At 38.2% G+C, this 24000-nt stretch overlaps 3 protein-coding genes across 3 annotated transcripts in view; 1 reads left to right on the top strand and 2 right to left on the bottom strand.

Moving 5' to 3' along the window:
* Bet5 (blocked early in transport 5) overlaps positions 1 to 24000 on the bottom strand; it is a 550922-nt gene that overhangs the window by 280994 nt on the left and 245928 nt on the right. The window lies entirely within an intron of this gene.
* LOC128705167 (probable ATP-dependent DNA helicase HFM1) overlaps positions 1 to 24000 on the bottom strand; it is a 163062-nt gene that overhangs the window by 123467 nt on the left and 15595 nt on the right. Inside the window, exons 6-14 of the mRNA XM_070086427.1 lie at positions 21386 to 21532; positions 18965 to 19098; positions 18631 to 18729; positions 17225 to 17337; positions 16992 to 17078; positions 15262 to 15412; positions 14856 to 14991; positions 10550 to 10669; positions 10263 to 10438 (exon numbers count right to left, since the gene is read on the bottom strand). Coding sequence (XP_069942528.1) covers positions 10263 to 10438; positions 10550 to 10669; positions 14856 to 14991; positions 15262 to 15412; positions 16992 to 17078; positions 17225 to 17337; positions 18631 to 18729; positions 18965 to 19098; positions 21386 to 21532 — 1163 coding nt within the window. The remainder of the gene's footprint in view (positions 1 to 10262; positions 10439 to 10549; positions 10670 to 14855; positions 14992 to 15261; positions 15413 to 16991; positions 17079 to 17224; positions 17338 to 18630; positions 18730 to 18964; positions 19099 to 21385; positions 21533 to 24000) is intronic.
* LOC128686341 (pro-resilin) lies at positions 5096 to 8855 on the top strand. The gene is made up of 3 exons (XM_070089282.1): positions 5096 to 5163; positions 6914 to 7047; positions 7439 to 8855. The coding sequence occupies exons 2-3, from the start codon at positions 6916 to 6918 to the stop codon at positions 7664 to 7666; spliced, it is 360 nt and encodes a 119-aa protein (XP_069945383.1). The 5' UTR covers positions 5096 to 5163; positions 6914 to 6915; the 3' UTR covers positions 7667 to 8855.

Below are 24000 nucleotides of genomic sequence, written 5' to 3'. Positions count from 1 at the left end.
GAGGCTGCAGAGTGGGTAAGGGATGTGTAGATCAAGTGTTTACATTTAAGCATATATATGAACAGTATTTAGATAAAGGTAGGGAAGTTTTTATTGCATTTATGGATTTAGAAAAGGCATATGATAGAGTGGATAGAGGAGCAATGTGGCAGATGTTGCAAGTATATGGAATAGGTGGTAAGTTACTAAATGCTGTAAAGAGCTTTTATGAGGATAGTGAGGCTCAGGTTAGGGTGTGTAGAAGAGAGGGAGATTACTTCCCGGTAAAAGTAGGTCTTAGACAGGGATGTGTAATGTCACCATGGTTGTTTAATATATTTATAGATGGGGTTGTAAAAGAAGTAAATGCTAGGGTGTTTGGGAGAGGGGTGGGATTAAATTATGGGGAATCAAATTCAAAATGGGAATTGACACAGTTACTTTTTGCTGATGATACTGTGCTTATGGGAGATTCTAAAGAAAAATTGCAAAGGTTAGTGGATGAGTTTGAGAATGTTGGTAAAGGTAGAAAGCTGAAAGTGAACATAGAAAAGAATAAGGTGATGAGGGTATCAAATGATTTAGATAAAGAAAAATTGGATATAAAATTGGGGAGGAGGAGTATGGAAGAAGTGAATGTTTTCAGATACTTGGGAGTTGACTTGTCGGCGGATGAATTTATGAAGGATGAGGTTAATCATAGAATTGATGAGGGAAAAAAGGTGAGTGGTGCGTTGAGGTACATGTGGAGCCAAAAAACGTTATCTATGGAGGCAAAGAAGGGAATGTATGAAAGTATAGTAGTACCAACACTCTTATATGGATGTGAAGCTTGGGTGGTAAATGCAGCAGCGAGGAGACGGTTGGAGGCAGTGGAGATGTCCTGTCTAAGGGCAATGTGTGGTGTAAATATTATGCAGAAAATTCGGAGTGTGGAAATTAGGAGAAGGTGTGGAGTTAATAAAAGTATTAGTCAGTGGGCAGAAGAGGGGTTGTTGAGGTGGTTTGGTCAATTAGAGAGAATGGATCAAAGTAGAATGACATGGAAAGCATATAAATCTATAGGGGAAGGAAGGAGGGGTAGGGGTAGTCCTCGAAAGGGTTGGAAAGAGGGGGTAAAGGAGGTTTTGTGGGCGAGGGGCTTGGACTTCCAGCAAGCGTGCATGAGCGTGTTAGGAGTGAATGGAGACGAATGATACTTGGGACCTGACGATTTGTTGGAGTGTGAGCAGGGTAATATTTAGTGAAGGGATTCAGGGAAACCGTTTATTTTCATATAGTCGGACTTTAGTCCTGGAAATGGGAAGTACAGTGCCTGCACTTTAAAGAAGGGGTTTGGGATATTGGCAGTTTGGAGGGATATGTTGTGTATCTTTATACGTATATGCTTCTAAACTGTTGTATTCTGAGCACCTCTGCAAAAGCAGTGATAATGTGTGAGTGTGGTGAAAGTGTTGAATGATGATGAAAGTATTTTCTTTTTTGGGGATTTTCTTTCTTTTTGGGTCACTCTGCCTCGGTGGGAGACGGCCGACTTGTTGAATATATATATATATATATATATATATATATATATATATATATATATATATATATATATATATATATATATATATATATATATATTAGTCGTGCGGAAGAGGTAAAACCTGAGATTTGGGCTTAAATAGCAACGGTCTTCTTGCCGAATAAGGCAAGGGAAAATTTGTGTATGTAATAATTTCGCAAAAATCATTCTGAACCTAACGAAAAAATATATATTTCACTGTGTTTGTTTATTATTAAATTACTGTAAAATTACCTAAAATATATTTAGTTTAATTAGGCTAAATTAAATTGCGCTTGTTATAATAAGGGTAAGAAAGTTTTGTAAGGTTCTTTTGGTACAAAATTATTAATTTTTAAATTAACATAAATGAAATAAATGAAATATATATATATATATATATATATAGAGCATGGGGCAAGTGTGCTCTAAAGTTCCTCAAAGAGCTGGGTGAAAAGCTCATCATAGAAACCAAGGACCACAGGGCGACCAGCTTCCTCTTTCAGAGACTCAGTGTTGCGATCCAGAGAGGAAATGCCTGCAGCATTCTGGGCACGCGGCCCACCGCAGGGAAGCTGGACGAAGTATTCGAGATGTAGCTCTGAGTTACCTATGTTGTTTTACTTTGTATCATATTTTTGTGAATGTTTCGTCAATGTATTTTGTCTTTAAATAAAATATATATACATAATATAGGGGGTGGTAGGAGAAAATTCTCAAACAGCTTCAGGGAGAATCTTGAGTTTTCCCTGAAGCAAGTTTATTCTTTTCTCTGAGGATGAGGGTCCCCATGACAGTTCTAGAGGTGGTACCTCCCTATATATATATATATATATATATATATATATATATATATATATATATATATATATATATATATATATATATATATATATATATATATATATATATATATATATATATAAGGTGTGGAGTTAATAAAAGTATTACTCAGAGGGCTGAAGAGGTTTGTTGAGGTAGTTTGGTCATTTAGAGAGAATGGATCAAAGTAGAATGACATGGAGAGCGTATAAATCTGTAGGGGAAGGAAGGGGGGGTAGGGGTCGTCCTCAAAAAAAAAAAAAAAGGTTGGAGGGGGGTAAAGGAGGTGTTGTGGGCGTGCGTGAGCGTGTTAGATAGGAGTGAATGGAGACAAATGGTATTTGGGACCTGACGAGCTGTTGGAGTGTGAGCAGGGTAATATTTAGTGAAGGGATTCAGGGAAACCGGTTATTTTATATAACCGGACTTGAGTCCTGGAAATGGGAAGTATAATGCCTGCACTTTAAAGGAGGGGTTTGGGATATTGGCAGTTTGGAGAGATATATTGTGTGTTTTTGTATGTATATACTTCTAAGATGTTGTATTCTGAGCACCTCTGCAAAAACAGTGATTATGTGTGAGTGAGGTGAAAGTGTTGAATGATGATTAAAGTATTTTCTTTTGGGGGATTTTCTTTCTCTTTGGGTCACCCTGCCTCGGTGGGAGACGGCCGACTTGTTGAAAAAAAAAAAAAAAAAAAAAAAAAAAAAATATATATATATATATATATATATATATATATATATATATATATATATATATATATATATATATATATATATATATATATATATATATATATATATATATATATATATATATATATATATATATATATATATATATATATCTATATATATATATATATATATATATATATATATATATATATATATATATATATATATATATATATATATATATATATATGTCGTGCCGAATATGTAAAACTGGTCAATTAGCAAGAACTCATTTAAAATTAAGCCCTTTCTAAAATTTTCTCTTACACGTTTAAAGATATATTTTTTTCATTATTGTTAATGTAAAATTTTTTAATTTTGCACCAAAAGAATATTAGAAAACTTACCTAACCTTATTAAAACAAGAACAATTTATTTTAGCCTAACCCAACTATATATATTTTAGATTTGTTTACAATAATTTAATACTAAACAAACAGTGAAATATATTTTTTTCGTTAGGTTCAGAATGATTTTGGCGAAATTATTGCATACACAAATTTTCACTTGTCCTATATGGCAAGATGAGCGTTGCTATTTAAGCCAAAATCGCAAGTTCTGCCTATTCGGCACGACAGATATATATATATATATATATATATATATATATATATATATATATATATATATATATATATATATATATATATATATATATATATATATATATGTATGTATATATATATATATATATATTTTTTTTTTTTTTTTTTTTTTTCAACAAGTCGGCCGTCTCCCACCGAGGCAGGGTGACCCAAAAAAGAAAGAAAATCCCCAAAAAGAAAATACTTTCATCATCATATATATATATATATATATATAATGATCGTAACTCTGCGGTATCTTGATACCAGGTTTAAAGTGACTTACCATAATTTCGTTTTACGTTTTGACACGAGTGTAAGAAGCATTTTTTAAACTACCTGAAAAGCCAGCAGCTGAGACAAATATAAACTAGCAAAACTTTAAAATATCCCTCCCGGTTATAACAAGTCAGAAAAAACTGAAGCAATTATTTAATGTAAGAAAGCACCCTTGACAAATTACAAGTCTACTTCATACATGTGATGTGAAAGTAAATACAATACTGTTAAATCCCGGAAATCAATCGAAGGTTAAGATTTCAGTCCCAGAGCTGCAGCTCAACCTATATAAACCCTAAGAAAAATTCACGAATAACCACCGTTTCGACGATTTTTTTTAACGAAGTTTCGTCCTGTCCTGTACCAATGCCCTCATAAGCCGGATTACTATTTTTAATTTTATGGGGAAGCGTACATCCGTAAGGGTCATACAGCACCCAAAGGGAAAATAGGTCCAATTCCTTGGATCATAAGCCTCTCACCAGTACCAATGTACCTTCCTAAATGTGATGACTGTCCCAGTTGATACTTGGCAATGCTCCAGAAAAGATTCGAAATGTCTTCATGTTTCTCTTGACAAAGTTTGGGTTATTTCTGACCTGTTGCAACCACTGAGATTATATTCTTCAAATACGAAATTACACCCATAAATCACAGGAAATTAAAAAGAAATGTTTGATAAATTAATTAATAGGAGACGGTACGCTACAAGCTCTTATATATACACGTCACGTAGGTGCAATGTTACATAGTAACTTTGCACCTACGAAGAGGCTAGATGATGCAAAATGGTTTATTTTTTTTCATAGTGACTGTCTCGATTGTTTCATGGCATGATCTTAGTCAGGAGGCTGGTTAGCATCTCAGCTCACGGGATGATCAACAACCCCAAGATGCGTAATAAATGCGTTAACAGAATGATGGGTGAGGCTGAGGGTAAAAAACGTCAAGATGCTCACTTGAGCACATTGCTGGAATGTAGGGGAGAGATGACGTGGACAGCTGAGTCAGCCATTCGCTGCCACTATGAAGACGAGGCTAACCAAGCACGTTCATTGGCTAACGGTGACCCGGACCTGCACAGAGGCTCCGCCCTGCGTCATCACAGCCATCTGAAGGTCGTGACGTCACCTAGCACGTCTGTATATAACAGTGGGTGCCGCTGAAATCTCACGCATCCACAACAAGTGTGCCACTGTACTAACAGCAAAAGGTAAACTCCCGAAAGGTCTCACTCAGTGAAGTGCAGTAGAAGTTGTAGCGAGGGGTGCCAGCGTACAAGTAATCAATCCGCCAACTGAGTCTAACGCCGGTAAGCCAACGTCGCTGCTGCAGTGGCTCCTCATGTGGCCATTAATTAACTCCCCAACCTTCGTATGTTATTAAACTTGCTGGGAATCCTCAACACTGGTGTTGGTACCTTAGGATAACGACTCATGTCAAATGAGTTTACATCTTGTTAAGTGGCTCGACTGATAGCGTGCTCACCTTACACACTAAGGGACTGGGGATCGATCCCAGCACGGGCGAATCATTGTGCATGTTTGCATACATCTACGGCCCCCTGTTCACTTAACAGTAAGTACCTGGGTGTTAGTCGACTGTTGTGGGTCGCATTCTGGGGAAGATGAAAGGACCCCAGTGAAAATAAGATGCGCAGACTACTATCCTCGATAGCTAAACCCTCAGGGTTACCCTTGTATACTGCCTGTATTTATCAATGTTGCCATTTACGTAAGTATCTAATACTCTTGTCATATATTGCGTATAAGCACTTATAACATAAAATATATTGATTCCCAGTGACTATATTGCTAGTGACTCACCACGCGCTCCATCTCTGACAAATAACATTCATTCAACAACTCGCTTAAAGCTCGTCCATTTTTTATGCAAAAAAGCCAAGTCGGTCGAATAAACCGAACAGCTTAAAAAAAAAATATGTATTTTTAAACATTTTGATTTTGTGTATTTTTACTTATTATATTCAGGTGATTACACAACCGTGACTTTTGTAATTACAACTCTCGAAGTGCTGTAATAAGTGAATATTACGCAAAGGTGGCCCCGTCGACTGAAAGTAGGTCGACGCAAAAAAGTGACTGTTTAATTGCGTTTAGTTTTTATATTTTGAGCATTTGTGATTTTAATGTACATAAAAACAAAAGAATGAAGAGACACTGCAGCAAGCCTACTGTCCCATACTAAACAGGTCCATCTCATACCCAAGCACACCTATTCGTATACCCATCCAACTTGTGTTTACAGCTACGCAAAGTTCTCACCCCAGTAACGCTACCTGGGAATTTGTTTGATTCATCTACAGTTACTACAAATGGTTATAACTATGACCATAATTTTTAAAGGGGTGGACCGGTAAGCCAGCAGGTCTCGGTCAGATGTCCAAAAGCTCTAGCTGCGGGTCATCTGACTAAGACCCGCGTCAGGAAACACTTGTCCTGTTTCCTGACGAACCTTACCCAACCTAACCATTCTAAATCTTGGGTCTACTACTGGCAGTCCTGTCTTGGTTAAATATTTTCAGTACATTATTTATGTATTCCTGTCTTCCACTTGTACATTTCAATCATCTCCCCAAATTCTATACCTTTCCAGAGAATGCAAAATCAGAGCCTTCAGTCTATCTTTGTAGGAAAGATTTTTGATACACGAGATCAACTTCATCCTTCTCTGCATATTTTTCCAGCGCATTTATGTCCATTATGTAATACGAAGACCAGAATTGAAAGCCGAGTTTCCTAAACATATAAATTTTAGTTAATTAACGTTAAAGTAATACAGTATATTCTAAAAACTAGTTTTTATATAGAATTATCTGGCCGGTATTTTCAATGGCTTAGAAACAGACACGTACACGAATTAGAAAAGAAATGATGTAAAATGCGGATTGGTTGGCCCATTATAACTTTGTGGCGCAAGGGTAATATGTATGTATTGGGCAGCCATGTGTGAGCGTTTGGTGATCCTCCTGAGCCTGGCAGTCACGCTGGTGGTGGCGCTGCCGCAGAACTACGGCGGCGGTGGTGGACGCGGCAAACAACTCCAGCCACTACAACAGCAAAATGCTCCTATGAATGTAAGAACCACTCTTCGTATGTTTACATTACCGATACTCTGACACTCAGTGTAATATAACCACTACAGTATAATGAGAGCCTTGAATCTTAGCCACTAAAACATAATCATAGGCTCGAGTCTTGGCCAATGTAACATAATCAGAACTTGACATCTTAATTTTGCAACACCAGTATCGTTTTTGCACATTTCCAGTTACTCTTATCTATAAGCAGCAAAATGTATCTTACTGAAGTTGAAGTACCAACTTTTCACTCTAGCTAATCCAGTGTTTGGAAACGAAAAATTGGACTTGTTTCAGAAACTGGACAGAAACGTTTAGCTTTTATTTCCAATTTATTACTTGTTTGTGAATTGTACGAAGTTTTACTAATTGTGTTATTGTGGTGCAGTACGACTTCCAGTGGGAGGTGAACGACCAGGAGTATGCCAACTTCTATGGGCAAAAGGAGGTGGCGACCAACGGCCGCGTAGAGGGCTCCTATCACGTGTTGCTCCCTGACAATCGCCTCATGAAGGTCACCTACTACGTAGACGGTGACTCCGGCTTTGTGCCCACCATCACATACGAGAACAACTACTCTCCTAGTTGGGGCTCACCTTACTACGGTCGCAGATAGATCACCCTCACATGTTCCACGAACGCGTCTCGAGGACTTTGCATATTCTCAACTTCCTTGACGACATCCTTCTTAAAATGAACAATGCTCCTAGCAAACATCATTATAAGTGGCATCCCTTCGATACAAACCTCCTTTCCTAACAAGAACACTCCTATGCCTCTAATTATAAACATACAGCGTCTGGGAGAGGGAAGTAATCATGTTTGATCCTAAGAAGGGGATATCACGAGCCCTTCACCAGCAACACGGCACCAACCAGCCCCAGTGGGTCACTAGGGATAGTCACGAGTGCCCGAGGCGCTGTAGTTGGATTTATACAGCTTGAAGCTCACCATCTACGTCTGCAGGACCCTCTATACTATGTTTTTCCCTACGCCAGCTAGATTATATTATACACCGACAGTTATGTGTCTTGGTGTATACAATGACAGTATACTTTAACCCCTATTTTAGGGATTAATGCATTCTTAATGTTAGTGTTTTTTTTAACCCTTTCTTACTTAATTTCACACTTCTTAGTGTTCAAAGTTACTAAAATCTGTCCATTATAAATAAAAATAAAAACTACTTTTATATATTTAAAGGTTCATCAGCATTAATTGGAAAAAGAATACATTAGGATGTACAGTATATGATTATCTAAAAAGCACAATAAAAATACACTATTTGTAAGCACACAGTTTAACTTGTAACTAACCTTTCTATAAGTAACTCTTTGTGTTTTTTTCAATTTAAAAGATTTTGTTATAACCTCTTGAGTACTATTAGTAGTGGTAGTATTATGGAGGTAATATAGAATCTGTATAGAATCTTTCGGGCTAAGTGTTCACCTCTTACATAATACTGACTAGAAGTTTCGTTGATCATTAGTAGCACCTTCGGTTCACAATCATAGAACCCGGGTTTTGTGGAAAATTGCATTTATCTGAATGTATCATTATATACATAACAGTAAATGAAAAGATAATTATTATTTATCAGTTAGACATGTAGGAATTTGGGACACCTAGGTCGCAAAAAATGTCCCCCTTCGATACCTACTACTGTCATATCCACAAGTTCCTCTGGACCTATTAATTACCAATGAAATATGTATAACCAGGAATACTGGTAAATATATAAATTTTGTGGACTGTATGTTAAAAATAATAAATGGTTATATATATACACAATTACATAACAGAAGGAAAATATATCTTAATATCACTCACCAATTTGACTGGAGATTAATGTGTATCATACTCAGTAAACCTCACTAACTAAATCTATGAAAATAATGCTGGCCAGAATTACACACAAATCTAGAGAGCTTATCTGAGGTTCCTGGAGTCTTGTCCAGTCGCCTGATATCTCAAGTTATGCAGGAATGCATATCCGCCAATTTCGCCTCCTATTTGAGAGGTGTCAGCCCAATTTTAACCTCTAGAGCGCAAAAATTCTTCCCATTACACCAACGTTTGTACAAATTTCAAAACCAAGATGGCGAGTACCGTCTGCGCAGACGCAGGCTTTCCGTTTTCTATGACATAAATATTATTAAATACAGTATGGCCATCTATTTACATATAAATACTGAATTTCTGGAAAATATATACAGTATTTTCCACAGGTTTGATCATGGGATGGAGACATTGGGCATATTTGAAACCTTACACGTGTTCGCCTAGTGGTATATAAGTATGTAACTGGTTTTACCCGACTGCTGTAGGTCGCACCTTGGACAGGGCTAGGCTTCTAAAAAAGTGTATGAAACCTAACAACTCTGAATTATATTGTCATGATACAAGTCAAAGGTTTATGTAGTCTCACTAAAGAAGCTACTAGGCTAAGTTGTCATGAAGGCTGAGATGTCATCTGCTGGTATTATCAGTATTGGTACTCTTGCTCCTTACTCCACCGTATTCTTTCTGATCGTTGTGTTCACCCGCCCTGACGCCTTTTCGAGCTCATAATAGTTAAGGCATCTTCCCTGCACCGTAGCAACCATATCAGCAACATATGTAACATGATTTAACCTGGAATGTGTCAAGTTTTCTAGGTATTACCTGGAGTATACTTGGAGGGTGTTCCGGGGGTCAACGCCCCCCTTAAGTTACTGACAATCTATATAAGGAATAAAAAATGAAAAAAGTTCTACTTCCATGGATATTTCCCCCTCTTTATCTTTTTCCAAAACATAAAATGAACAACGTGAATTCCTTACTTCGATTAAGAGTGCCTTACACTCGCAGGAACAGAAATGTTATAACTATGACCATAATTTTTTAAAGGGGGTGGAACGGCTTCGGTCAGATGACCAAAAGCTCCAGTTGTGAGTCATCATATCACTAAGACCTGCGTCAGGAAGCACTTGTCCTGTTTCCTGGCAAACCTTACCAACCAACCGACTTACACTCGCACATGTTGACCCATGACTTAACTGAGTATTATTATTGTTACTATTATATTCTTTGGAAAGCGCTAAATTCGTAGTCATACAGCGCCTGAGAATAGGAAATAATCAGGTTTGATTAGAGGAACGGGAGTAACTCCATTTCCATGAATCGAGAGCGTTACATTAGCATCAAGCCACTTCCGTTGAATGGTGGCTTACCTTGTGCTGGTTCTTAGTCATGATGACAGCAGTAGCGTGGGTGTCGAACTGAGGCCTGCCAGCGCGACCCATCATCTGCAGCAGCTGGGCAGCAGAGTACTCCTGGTAGGCGCCACCCACGTACTGCTCCGTCGACTTTATCACCACCAGGTGCGCCGGCAAGTTCACACCCATGGCTGATAAATAAATTATTTACCTACTTATAAACTTAGGGTATTAAAGTCTGTCGACTCCATGTATGTATGTAGGTACAAACCTAGGTACAGTTAACAATGTGTGGTGCTCACCGAGGGTGCTGGTGGCAACAAGAACGGGAAGTTGGCCGTCCATGAAGAGTTCTTCAAGTTGATGGCGGTCAGTGGTTTCCAGTCCGGCATGGTGATATCCAACCCCACACAACACACATTCTGCAACCAAGACACTCACCTCACCTATGTTGATTTTTCTCCTATATATAACTCACATGAACAATAATGTTCAATGAAATGTCTTTAATCAGATTTAGGTAAAGTTTTAGTTTTAAAAATTAATTAGATAACATGAATAGGATTGTTAACAACGTTTGTGTGTGTGTGTAATTTTTCCATATATATATATATATATATATATATATATATATATATATATATATATATATATATATATATATATATTATATATATATATATATATATATATATAAAGGTAGTAGGTTGGTAGACAGCAACCACCCAGGGAGGTACTACCGTCCTACCAAGTGAGTGTAAAACGAAGCCTGTGATTGTTTTACATGATGGTAGGATTGCTGATGTCTTTTGTCTGTCTCATAAATATGCAAGATTACAGGCATGTCTTGCTACTTCTACTTACACTTAGGTCACACTACACATACATGTACACATTTATTTATACACACTCATCTGAGTTTTCTTTGATTTTATCTTAATAGTTCTTGGTCTTATTAATTTTCCTTTTATATCCATGGGGAAGTGGAATAAGAATCTTTCCTCCGTAAGCCATGCGTGTTGTAAAAGTCAACTAAAATGCCGGGAACAATGGGCTAGTAACCCCTTTTCCTGTAAAGATTACTAAAAAGAATAAGAAGAAGAAAATTGTCAAAGTGGGAAGTCTGAATGTGCGTGGATGTTGTGCAGATGATAAGAAAGAGATGATTGTGGATGTTATGAATGAGAAAAAGCTGGATGTCCTGGCTTTAAGTGAAACAAAGCTGAAGGGGGTGGGAGAGTTTCAGTGGAGAGGAATAAATGGGATTAGGTCAGGGGTTTCAAATAGAGTTAGAGCTAAAGAAGGAGTAGCAATAATGTTGAAGGATAAGCTATGGCAGGAAAAGAGGGACTATAAATGTATTAATTCAAGGATTATGTGGAGCAAAATAAAGATTGGATGTGAAAAGTGGGTTATAATAAGCGTGTATGCACCTGGAGAAGAGAGAAGTGTAGAGGAGAGAGAGAGATTTTGGGAAATGTTGAGTGAATGCGTGGGGAGTTTTGAATCAAGTGTGAGAGTAATGGTGGTTGGGGATTTTAATGCTAAAGTGGGTAAAAATGTTATGGAGGGAGTAGTAGGTAAATTTGGGGTGCCAGGGGTAAATGTAAATGGGGAGCCTTTAATTGAGCTATGTGTAGAAAGAAATTTGGTAATAAGTAATACATATTTTATGAAAAAGAGGATAAATAAATATACAAGGTATGATGTAGCACGTAATGAAAGTAGTTTATTAGATTATGTATTGGTGGATAAAAGGTTGATGGGTAGGCTCCAGGATGTACATGTTTATAGAGGGGCAACTGATATATCGGATCATTATTTAGTTGTAGCTACAGTTAGAGCAAGAGGTAGATGGGAAAAGAGGAAGGTGGCAACAACAAGTAAGAGGGAGGTGAAAGTGTATAAACTAAGGGAGGAGGAAGTTCGGGTGAGATATAAGCGACTATTGGCAGAAAGGTGGGCTAGTGCAAAGATGAGTAGTGGGGGGGTTGAAGAGGGTTGGAATAGTTTTAAAAATGCAGTATTAGAATGTGGGGCAGAAGTTTGTGGTTATAGGAGGGTGGGGGCAGGAGGAAAGAGGAGTGATTGGTGGAATGATGAAGTAAAGGGTGTGATAAAAGAGAAAAAGGTAGCTTATGAGAGGTTTTTACAAAGCAGAAGTGTTATAAGAAGAGCAGAGTATATGGAGAGTAAAAGAAAGGTAAAGAGAGTGGTGAGAGAGTGCAAAAGGAGAGCAGATGATAGAGTGGGAGAGGCACTGTCAAGAAATTTTAATGAAAATAAGAAAAAATTTTGGAGCGAGTTAAACAAGTTAAGAAAGCCTAGGGAAAATATGGATTTGTCAGTTAAAAACAGAGTAGGGGAGTTAGTAGATGGGGAGATGGAGGTATTGGGTAGATGGCGAGAATATTTTGAGGAACTTTTAAATGTTAAGGAAGAAACAGAGGCAGTAATTTCATGCACTGGTCAGGGAGGTATACCATCTTTTAGGAGTGAAGAAGAGCAGAATGTAAGTGTGGGGGAGGTACGTGAGGCATTACGTAAAATGAAAGGGGGTAAAGCAGCTGGAACTGATGGGATCATGACAGAAATGTTAAAAGCAGGGGGGGATATAGTGTTGGAGTGGTTGATACTTTTGTTTAATAAATGTATGAAAGAGGGGAAGGTACCTAGGGATTGGCAGAGAGCATGTATAGTCCCTTTATATAAAGGGAAAGGGGACAAAAGAGACTGTAAAAATTACAGAGGAATAAGCTTACTGAGTATACCAGGAAAAGTGTACGGTAGGGTTATAATTGAAAGAATTAGAGGTAAGACAGAATGTAGGATTGCGGATGAGCAAGGAGGTTTTAGAGTGGGTAGGGGAAGTGTAGATCAGGTGTTTACATTGAAGCATATATGTGAACAGTATTTAGATAAAGATAGGGAGGTTTTTATTGCATTTATGGATTTAGAAAAGGCATATGATAGAGTGGATAGAGGAGCAATGTGGCAGATGTTGCAAGTATATGGAATAGGTGGTAAGTTATTAAATGCTGTAAAGAGTTTTTATGAGGATAGTGAGGCTCAGGTTAGGGTGTGTAGAAGAGAGGGAGACTACTTCCCGGTAAAAGTAGGTCTTAGACAGGGATGTGTAATGTCACCATGGTTGTTTAATATATTTATAGATGGGGTTGTAAAGGAAGTAAATGCTAGGGTGTTTGGGAGAGGGGTGGGATTAAATTATGGGGAATCAAATTCAAAATGGGAATTGACACAGTTACTTTTTGCTGATGATACTGTGCTTATGGGAGATTCTAAAGAAAAATTGCAAAGGTTAGTGGATGAGTTTGGGAATGTGTGTAAAGGTAGAAAGTTGAAAGTGAACATAGAAAAGAGTAAGGTGATGAGGGTGTCAAATGATTTAGATAAAGAAAAATTGGATATCAAATTGGGGAGGAGGAGTATGGAAGAAGTGAATGTTTTCAGATACTTGGGAGTTGACGTGTCGGCGGATGGATTTATGAAGGATGAGGTTAATCATAGAATTGATGAGGGAAAAAAGGTGAGTGGTGCGTTGAGGTATATGTGGAGTCAAAAAACGTTATCTATGGAGGCAAAGAAGGGAATGTATGAAAGTATAGTAGTACCAACACTCTTATATGGGTGTGAAGCTTGGGTGGTAAATGCAGCAGCAAGGAGACGGTTGGAGGCAGCGGAGATGTCCTGTCTAAGGGCAATGTGTGGTGTAAATATTATGCAAAAAATTCGGAGTGTGGAAATTAGGAGAAGGTGTGGAGTTAATAAAAGTATTAGTCAGAGGGCAGAAGAGGGGTTGTTGAGGTGGTTTGGTCATTTAGAGAGAATGGATCACAGTAGAATGACATGGAAAGCATATAAATCTATAGGGGAAGGAAGGCGGGGTAGGGGTCGTCCTCGAAAGGGTTGGAGAGAGGGGGTAAAGGAGGTTTTGTGGGTAAGGGGCTTGGATTTCCAGCAAGCGTGCGTGAGCGTGTTAGATAGGAGTGAATGGAGACGAATGGTACTTGGGACCTGACGATCTGTTGGAGTGTGAGCAGGGTAATATTTAGTGAAGGGATTCAGGGAAACCGGTTATTTTCATATAGTCGGACTTGAGTCCTGGAAATGGGAAGTACAATGCCTGCACTTTAAAGGAGGGGTTTGGGATATTGGCAGTTTGGAGGGATATGTTGTGTATCTTTATATGTGTATGCTTCTAGACTGTTGTATTCTGAGCACCTCTGCAAAAACAGTGATAATGTGCGAGTGTGGTGAAAGTGTTGAATGATGATGAAAGTATTTTCTTTTTGGGGATTTTCTTTCTTTTTTGGGTCACCCTGCCTCGGTGGGAGACGGCCGACTTGTTGAAAAAAAAAAAAAAAAAAAAATATATATATATATATATATATATATATAATATATATATATATATATATATATTATATATATATATAATATATATATATATATATATAATATATATATATATATATATATATATATATATATATATATATATATATATATATATATATATATATATATATATATATATATTTCATTGATGAGATTTCATATTCACGAATGCGAGAAGTATCAAATTACCTCTGAGTTTGTTGTCCCTGAGGGAATTGGCGACAGCGCTTAGTATCTGTTTGTGGGCAGAGTCCCTCACCAGCCGCGCCTCCTTCGTCAGCGTTGTCGCAGTTGATTGTGCAGCCTTCCTGGTCGACACGAAGACCTTCATCCACCGGCCAAGTCAGAAGATATTGGTCACAAACCACACGGTAGATAGTCTATTATACACTATTGAAATAAAATGCGCCGCATGTTTTAAATGTGCAAAGATTAATTTTTCTGAAAAACAGGTATTAAATTAAACCTATACGTAAAGGTTCTTTTCGGCTATAATATGTACTTTTCTGGTGCTGAAATAAACATTCCATACATGAACAGAATTACTATGTCTACTGCTGGGTTAGAACAAATCAATGAGAGTAGGGAGACTGACCAGGGTTGGCTTGTTATCACTGTAAGTGCTGATGACGGATGGGAGGCGGTAGTTGAGGGAGAGGTCAAAGCGAAACTCACTCCAGGACTCCCGGCTCTCATATCCTAGTACAACTTGGCGAAGCTTCACTGGTCGCAGAGCCTCCTCCAACCTGCACCAACCCATCCTTGCTTTATAAGTCAATATTACAAGCATTGCAAAAAAAAAAAATCCAATTCCTTGAACTAAGGAATGAGAATTACTCTTTCCTTCCTTTGATCAAACCTGTAGACCTTCCATTCCTCTGGCGTTTTATAACCCCGCTGTTTAGGCTTTCCCCACAATAATATTTCTTCTTTTCTTTCAACAAACCGGCTGTATCCCACCGAAACAGGGAGGCCCAAAAAGAAAAACAAAAATTTCTCTTTTCAACTTTAGTAATGTATACAGGATAAGGGGTTACTAGTCCCTTGTTCCTGGCAATTTAGTCGCCTCTTACGACACGCATGGCTTACGGAGGAAGAATTCTGTTCCACTTCCCCATGGAGAATAATATTTATCATAATAATAATAATAATGTTACTGGTACAGTGGCAGGACACCTGCCCTATAAACCGGCTCACCCGAGGCAAGCCATCCCGTGCTGTTTAAGTAACCTAACTGATTTGAAGTGTTTAGCATTTCATTTAAAAAATGCCTGTTAATTAATCTACTTTTACCAGTTCTCAATTACTGAGTTATTACAATATCAGATGGATTTTTATGATCCAGTATTTTTGCATTATCATAATACTCAGCATTGTTATTGTTGTGTATTAATTTAAAACAACTGAAAATGACGTTGATTTGCACTCTCTACATCAATGAAATATGGTTATATAATTTGAGTTTGATCCAAGGAGCTGGATCTGACGTTCCCATTCTTGCATCGAGCTGATCACCGTCATAAATATCAAGATTATGGGAAAGCGCTAAACTAGCAGGGGATCATATCATACAGCGCCTGGGGAATGTGAGGTAATCAGGTTTGATCCAAGGAGAGTAGCTCCAATTCCTTGCATCAAGAGCTCTTCGCCAGCATCGAGGCACCTCCTCTAGAACAATCATCGTCATAAGCTCCTTATATAATTCACTAACCCATGGCATGCCAGCCCTAAAACCAGCAGTCCTTGTTTTAGGACTAGTTTACCATGAGTTTGAATCCTGCCCGTTCCATGAGTTGCTGACAATCCTGTTAAACAATTTCACAACTCACTCCTTATACAATGTAACTACTCCAGTATGTTATACGTGAGCTTTAGAAGTGAATGTCAGTTTGAGTAAAATATGATATGAAGAAATAAACTTATTCGAAATAATAATAATAATAATAATAATAATAATAATAATAATATATAAATTTCAACACAACCTGCAGCGCTGCAGGGAGGGATGTGCGATAGTAGGAATGTGCAAGGGTTACTGGAGGGGGAGGGGGTTTGTGTAGGAATAAAATTTAGATCAAAGTTGGTGCAATTGGTTAGCTTCCCGTTAAAAAAAGGTCAAAAGAGAATGTCTTCGTTATGCAAAAGCCAATGCTTCCAGCACTGCCAAAGGAAGCTCATTACGCACCTTGACTTAAGATCCTCGCATTCATCACCGGACTTTGTCCCAAACAGCCTAACTTATCAGAGACTGAGCCGCGGTTAGGGCTGAATTACACATACAGTTTTAGCGTTTCATACAAATAGCTTACAAAGACAACAGCTTACTTGTGTGCTACCGCGGGACCGTGTTCATCCGAGAGCCAGGCCGCCACATCTTCTATGTTGGGGATCGTCGCAGACACAGCAATGAACCTCAAGCAAGATATGTACATTATTTTCCCCCAATAGACGGAAATTTTTAAACTAATATTACATTAAACAATACATGCGGCACATATGAACCCACATGGAGACAACAAAACATATTATGTAAGTAAGAGAGAGAATTTTCTTGTTACCTGAGGGCAACATTGCTATTATCCGTGTTGGGTCGGGTGGATCGAATGGTCTTCATGCGGGACACGACAGCCTCTAGAGTGGGTCCGCGGTTCTCATCGTTCAGCAAATGTACCTATAAACATCAGTAACAACATCACTTAGAGACCTTGTGTACCACGACTTATAACCATGTCATTTTGTATCACATAACGAAACCAAGACTGTTTCACATCCTATAAGCACACAGACACTGTATCACATTATAAACATTTACACTTTTTGTACATATTAAAAATATTTGATTCCGCGAAATTTCTTTACAGTTTTAAGTAAAACAACAATATATTAAAATTTTATTATCTGCCACAGTAAATTTTACCCTTCACATGATTTACGATACTGTGCGCTTAATTTACAATTATTGTTGTTCTTATTTTTGTTATATTATTAATTTCATGGGAGTGCTAAACCCATATGGATCATAGAGCCTAGTCAGGAATGGGGAGTAATGAAATAGATCCAATGAAAGGAAGAGTAGCTGCTGCATTTCACCGGGCCCAAAGCCCTTCGGCGGGATCAAGAGACCCTTTCTTCCTTTCCCCCTTGAAGGATTTATAATTATGTTCGAGTTCATTCAAACCATCTTCGGTGGTTTCAATAGCTTACAATTTTGATTATATTATCTGTATCATTTTACCTTAATGCAACAATAAAGAAGTAATAAGAATTTATACAATCATGCACTACATAAAGAGCTTGGTGATCAAGAAAATAAGAGCGACTTAGCTTAGTGGTTCTTAACCTGAGGTGCGTGCACCTTCTGGATGACGGAGTCAATAATGCCGGCTAGTTTAATTAGTGTAAAAAAAAAAAATTCTAATATACCTGTAGTTTAACTGTAGACACTTCTGGGGGTCACTGCCCCCATGTCCCATTCCCATTCTGCTCACTGTTTCTCCTTACCTACACTGTAGTGAGTAAAAACGAGGAAATACATTCGTTATGATTCATTCAATCGTTGTCTTGCTAGAAGGGTGCTGACATCACAGTTCAGATGGCTCTCCAAACTGCAACATCCTCACCCCTCTTTCAGGTGGGGTCTGCCTACAGTGCAACTGTAGGAACCCATACCTTCGAAGAGGAAAAAAAAAGGGGGAAAAATACTGGGGTTTCTCGTTAAGGTTCTTTTAATATTTTACTTCTTCCATCCCATCTTTTGGACTTCAACATCAGGGTGCCCACATGAAGGAAGTGTATGTTAAGCGTGACGAATAAATTAACAACTCACTTCATAGATCCGAATGGCGTACTGCAGACAACACTGAATAATACACTGCAGAACAAGCTTTTAATAGGGCAACATTTATCTATGGTGTCTATCCCAATGAAAGGTGGTTCTGCAACTTTTATCTTTTTTTTTACTTACTTCATCAATGAGGAGAAGAGAAACAGCCTGCATAACGGATGCGTGGTCCCTCCAGCGGCGGGTGAGGGAATCCCATTTTTCCGGTGTCGTCAGCACCACCTGCATGAAACATTATAACTTGCTAAAGAATAAAAAAATCAATACCGCATATGGAACAATTCATAACTGACCCACTATTGAAGATAAATTTTTAGATGACGTTTCGATGTCCTTCAGTAGCATCAAGGGATCCCCCTATACGGGTTCGTCTTGAAATGCATACTGAAAATATATCTGAATGTTTCTGAACACGCTACTGACACTCGAACTTGCTACTGCTTCTACAAGTACGGACCTGAGAGTTCCTGATGACGGATATGTCGTCGTGCTCGGTATCACCAGTAACTTCTGCGCAGGTGAGTCCCAGGGCAGACAATCGGCTCCGCCAGTCCAAGTGCCGTTCCGTCACCACTGCCTTCATGGGCGCCACTGTAACACACACGTGGACATGGGACATCAAAAATTATCTCTGGCTAATTAATGAAAGGTCCTAAGTTCGAATCCTGGATTGGGCAAGAAGTATGCGAGTCTCCTTATATCCACCACTCTTGTTCGAAACAAGCATATTTTATTAGACTTCTATAGATGAATCTGTCAACTTGTCGGTATTGTATACCATTAATTATATGACAGACTGTTGCAGGTTGCATCCTGGGGTATGAGGCTTACCTTACAGGTTTCCCCTATTTGTTCCAGCCTGACTTCGGAAGAAGTTGAGGCAGCATAGCTCTTTTCTCTAACAACACAAAAATCTTTCGAGTTTAACTGAGGAAACGAAATGTATTAAAAAAATGTATTCTCAAATATAATGTGGATTTTTTTTTTGGCGAACTGCCTCCTAGCGTGCAGCAAATTTAGCTAAAACTGTTGACACAGACATCCCCAGATATTAACTCAGGCACGCCAGTGGCTCGTGCAAGAAAATTTCACGAAATTTTATGTAATACCTAACAGTACAAGGCAAGTCAACTTACTTGAATGAAGGAGGGCTACACTTCCTTACTCTCGGTACCTCAGAAATGACGGGCTTTGGAGTTGTGCATCCGCCAAAATCTCCCAGCTAAACGTTCTCAATACACGCTCCAGCAGAAAAATTGGCCAATAATGCTGACAGAAACGTAGAGTCTGGATACTAATAGGTATCCTCGGTGTTTGAGGAAGCTTCGTTGTCCTAGTAGCTCCTCTACCCAAGTAAGTTATGCCGGTTGTCTGGCCACTCAATTAGCACATTCACTCTCGTTGACTAGTGATTCGTAACTGAACTAGCTAGCGTATTCTAACTGATTCAGTTCGAATTTGAAACGCTGGCTATCTAATACTACTATATTTGACCTATTCCTACATATTTTAGGTCCTAAACTGTATTATTAATTCCTACCGTTATTTTCTACTTTGTGCAACTACATAAATCTTCCTAGGACAAATATTATGTATAAATGTTATGTAAGTGAGTATATTAAGGGCTCTTAAAGCACTAACACTGTAAAACGTTTCGTGTAATATTTTGGTAACCCAAAATAATTTCCACATATAGTGTCAGTAAAAGTACACTGTGCATGAAAAGAAATGAACTACAACTTAAGATACTTCTCGTGATGCCAACAACAATGGCAACAAAAGCTAATGCAGTAATTTAAATTTCTGTCTACACTCTTAAACTGATTAAATGTTCATCACTCCTTCCGAAGATTATATTTGCATTCATTTTTTTCCTTAACTTTCATTTTTTTTTTTTTACGTTGTAGCTGATTGAACACTTACGAACTTCTTCAGTTAGTTTGCAACTATAATTTCCAAAAGAACAATCTCTCTTTCCTAAATTTTATTTCATTTTTTAAATGATAATTTAGGTTCATATCTCGTTGCTTAAATTTGTTAAGAAACAAGTAAAATAAAACACATTAATTTAGCAAGATTATTATTATAATCAAGGGGGAAGCGCTAAACCCGGAGGATTATACAGCGCCTGGGGGGGTGGGATGTGGAAGGCATTCAGGCTTAATTCGGGGAACTGGAGCACAGATCCAATTCCCTAAATCAAGAGCCCCTCACCAACATCAAGGAACCTTCCTTGAGGGGTAATTTAGCAAGAACTCTTGAAACAAGCCCACGTAAAACTGATACGACTTAAAAATTAAGTTACAAGTTGAGCTATAAAGAAAATTCAAGTATTATCCATGGTATTAAAGAATATTTCAAGAAATGCTGAGAAGAGTATGGAGAGCGAACGATGAAAAGTGTAGCTCAAAAGTATAGAGTAGCTATTATTACACAAATAATCCCCTCAAGGGAGGTTCCTTGACGCTTGTGGGGGAGCTCTTGATCTAGGGAATTGGATCTGTGCTCCGGTTCCCTGAATTGAGCTTGAATACCTTCCATCCCCCCCACGCGCGCTGTATAATCCTACGGGTTTAGCGCTCCCCATGATTATATTACACAAGCCGCAGAGGAAAGCTTACGACAACGTTTCGGTCCCACTTGGACAGAAACGCCGGGTTATTTGTGTATTGTTCCACTGTGCCTTTTTGTTCTTTAGCTATTATTATTATTATTATAACCACAGGGAATGGCTAAACCCGTAAGTCATGCGGCACCTGAGAATAGGAAGTAATCAGGTTCAATCCGAAGTTGGGCAAGATAGATCCAGTTCCTTGAATCAAGAGCCTTTAACTTTAATGTGTGTACTCGTCGGTGTGTATGTTTATGTGATACTCACAGTAGACTACTCTGGAGCGTGGCTGGATGTATCCAGAAGGTTGTTGCTGCAGCTGATGCTCCAGCGTGTGCAGAAGCCTCACCAGAGCCAGCTCCATCACCACCGTCTTACCCGACCCCGTTGGTGCTGACACCACCACCGACCGGTCTGTTGTGTACAATACACAACTCGGTTAATATGTATACGTAAGGCAAACGCAATAAAAACTTTAAAACAGCCAACCTACAAAAATCAATTAGATAGTAATAGTCTCCTAAATGACCCTAGGATGTTATGCTTTAATGACTAGATAGTGACAATATTCTGAGTTTGGAAGGATGCTATGAGAAGCCTCCCGTCCCTAATGCTTGATTGTATGGAACCCCACGGAACAGGCCGCCCAGTCCTTTTCCTCATACTGATCACGGATAAATACCAATCATAGCGACGATACTAAGATTTGTATGAGTGGCACCGCAAACCTTCAAGTCTTGTGAACTAGGTCTTCCAGTGATCCATAAAAAAATGTTTAACGAAGACAAATATCAACTTGCTGTGGCACAAATGAAGGAAAAAAATAGTGACAAAGTTCAAACCACTCAACAAAGCGAAAAAGGAATATAGCACACAAACGATAAAGGCACTTCATAATTTGCACTGGAAAATATGGGTGGAATTAATTCTAAACCTAGAGAGAACTTATCCCTGACCAGCCGGGCTGTGGTTCGTACGTTGGATTGCGTGCAGCCAGCAGTAACAGCCTGGTTGATCAGGTGCTGATCCACCATGAGGCCTGGCCACAGACCGAGCCGCGGGGGCGTTGACCTCCGGAATTCTCTCCAGGTAAACTCCAGGTCTCCAGGTAAAAACGAGAAACACAGTAGAAGGTGCAAAATATCCCCATCAAAAAAGCAGGGATGTAATACTTTGGGAAAACTCACTAAGCGCAAAGGGTCCGATTCTCCTCAACACCCTTCATTATATATATATATATATATATATATATAATATATATATATATAGATATATATATATATATATATATATATATATATATATAGATATATATATATATATATATATATATATATAGATATATATATAGATATATATATAGATATATATATAGATATATAGATATATATATAGATATATATATAGATATATATATAGATATATATATATATATAGATTATATAGATATATATATATATATATATATGGGGAGTTTTGAATCAAGTGTGAGAGTAATGGTGGTTGGGGATTTCAATGCTAAAGTGGGTAAAAATGTTATGGAGGGAGTAGTAGGTAAATTTGGGGTGCCAGGGGTAAATGTAAATGGGGAGCCTTTAATTGAGCTATGTGTAGAAAGAAATTTGGTAATAAGTAATACATATTTTATGAAAAAGAGGATAAATAAATATACAAGGTATGATGTAGCACGTAATGAAAGTAGTTTGTTAGATTATGTATTGGTGGATAAAAGGTTGATGGGTAGGCTCCAGGATGTACATGTTTATAGAGGGGCAACTGATATATCAGATCATTATTTAGTTGTAGCTACAGTTAGAGAAAAGAGGTAGATGGGAAAAGAGGAAGGTGGCAACAACAAGTAAGAGGGAGGTGAAAGTGTATAAACTAAGGGAGGAGGAAGTTCGGGCGAGATATAAGCGACTATTGGCAGAAAGGTGGGCTAGTGCAAAGATGAGTAGTGGGGGGGTTGAAGAGGGTTGGAATAGTTTTAAAAATGCAGTATTAGAATGTGGGGCAGAAGTTTGTGGTTATAGGAGGGTGGGGGCAGGGGGAAAGAGGAGTGATTGGTGGAATGATGAAGTAAAGGGTGTGATAAAAGAGAAAAAGGTATCTTACGAGAGGTTTTTACAAAGCAGAAGTGTTATAAGAAGAGCAGAGTATATGGAGAGTAAAAGAAAGGTGAAGAGAGTGGTGAGAGAGTGCAAAAGGAGAGCAGATGAAAGAGTGGGAGAGGCATTGTCAAGAAATTTTAATGAAAATAAGAAAAAATTTTGGAGTGAGTTAAACAAGTTAAGAAAGCCAAGGGATAGTATGGATTTGTCCGTTAAAAACAGAGTAGGGGAGTTAGTAGATGGAGAGAGGGAGGTATTAGGTAGATGGCGAGAATATTTTGAGGAACTTTTAAATGTTGAGGAAGAAAGGGAGGCGGTAATTTCATGCACTGGCCAGGGAGGTATACCATCTTTTAGGAGTGAAGAAGAGCAGAATGTAAGTGTGGTGGAGGTACGTGAGGCATTACGTAGAATGAAAGGGGGTAAAGCAGCTGGAACTAATGGGATCATGACAGAAATGTTAAAAGCAGGGGGGGATATAGTGTTGGAGTGGTTGGTACTTTTGTTTAATAAATGTATGAAAGAGGGGAAGGTACCTAGGGATTGGCGGAGAGCATGTATAGTCCCTTAATATAAAGGGAAAGGGGACAAAAGAGATTGTAAAAATTATAGAGGAATAAGTTTACTGAGTATACCAGGAAAAGTATACGGTCGAGTTATAATTGAAAGAATTAGAGGTAAGACAGAATGTAGAATTGCGGATGAGCAAGGAGGCTTCAGAGTGGGTAGGGGATGTGTAGATCAAGTGTTTACATTGAAGCATATATGTGA

Source organism: Cherax quadricarinatus, chromosome 1, assembly GCF_038502225.1.
Source record: "Cherax quadricarinatus isolate ZL_2023a chromosome 1, ASM3850222v1, whole genome shotgun sequence".
Taxonomy (NCBI): domain Eukaryota; kingdom Metazoa; phylum Arthropoda; class Malacostraca; order Decapoda; family Parastacidae; genus Cherax; species Cherax quadricarinatus.
The sequence above is the reverse complement of the archived record's forward strand: the minus strand, read 5'-3'. Positions and strand labels throughout refer to the sequence as shown.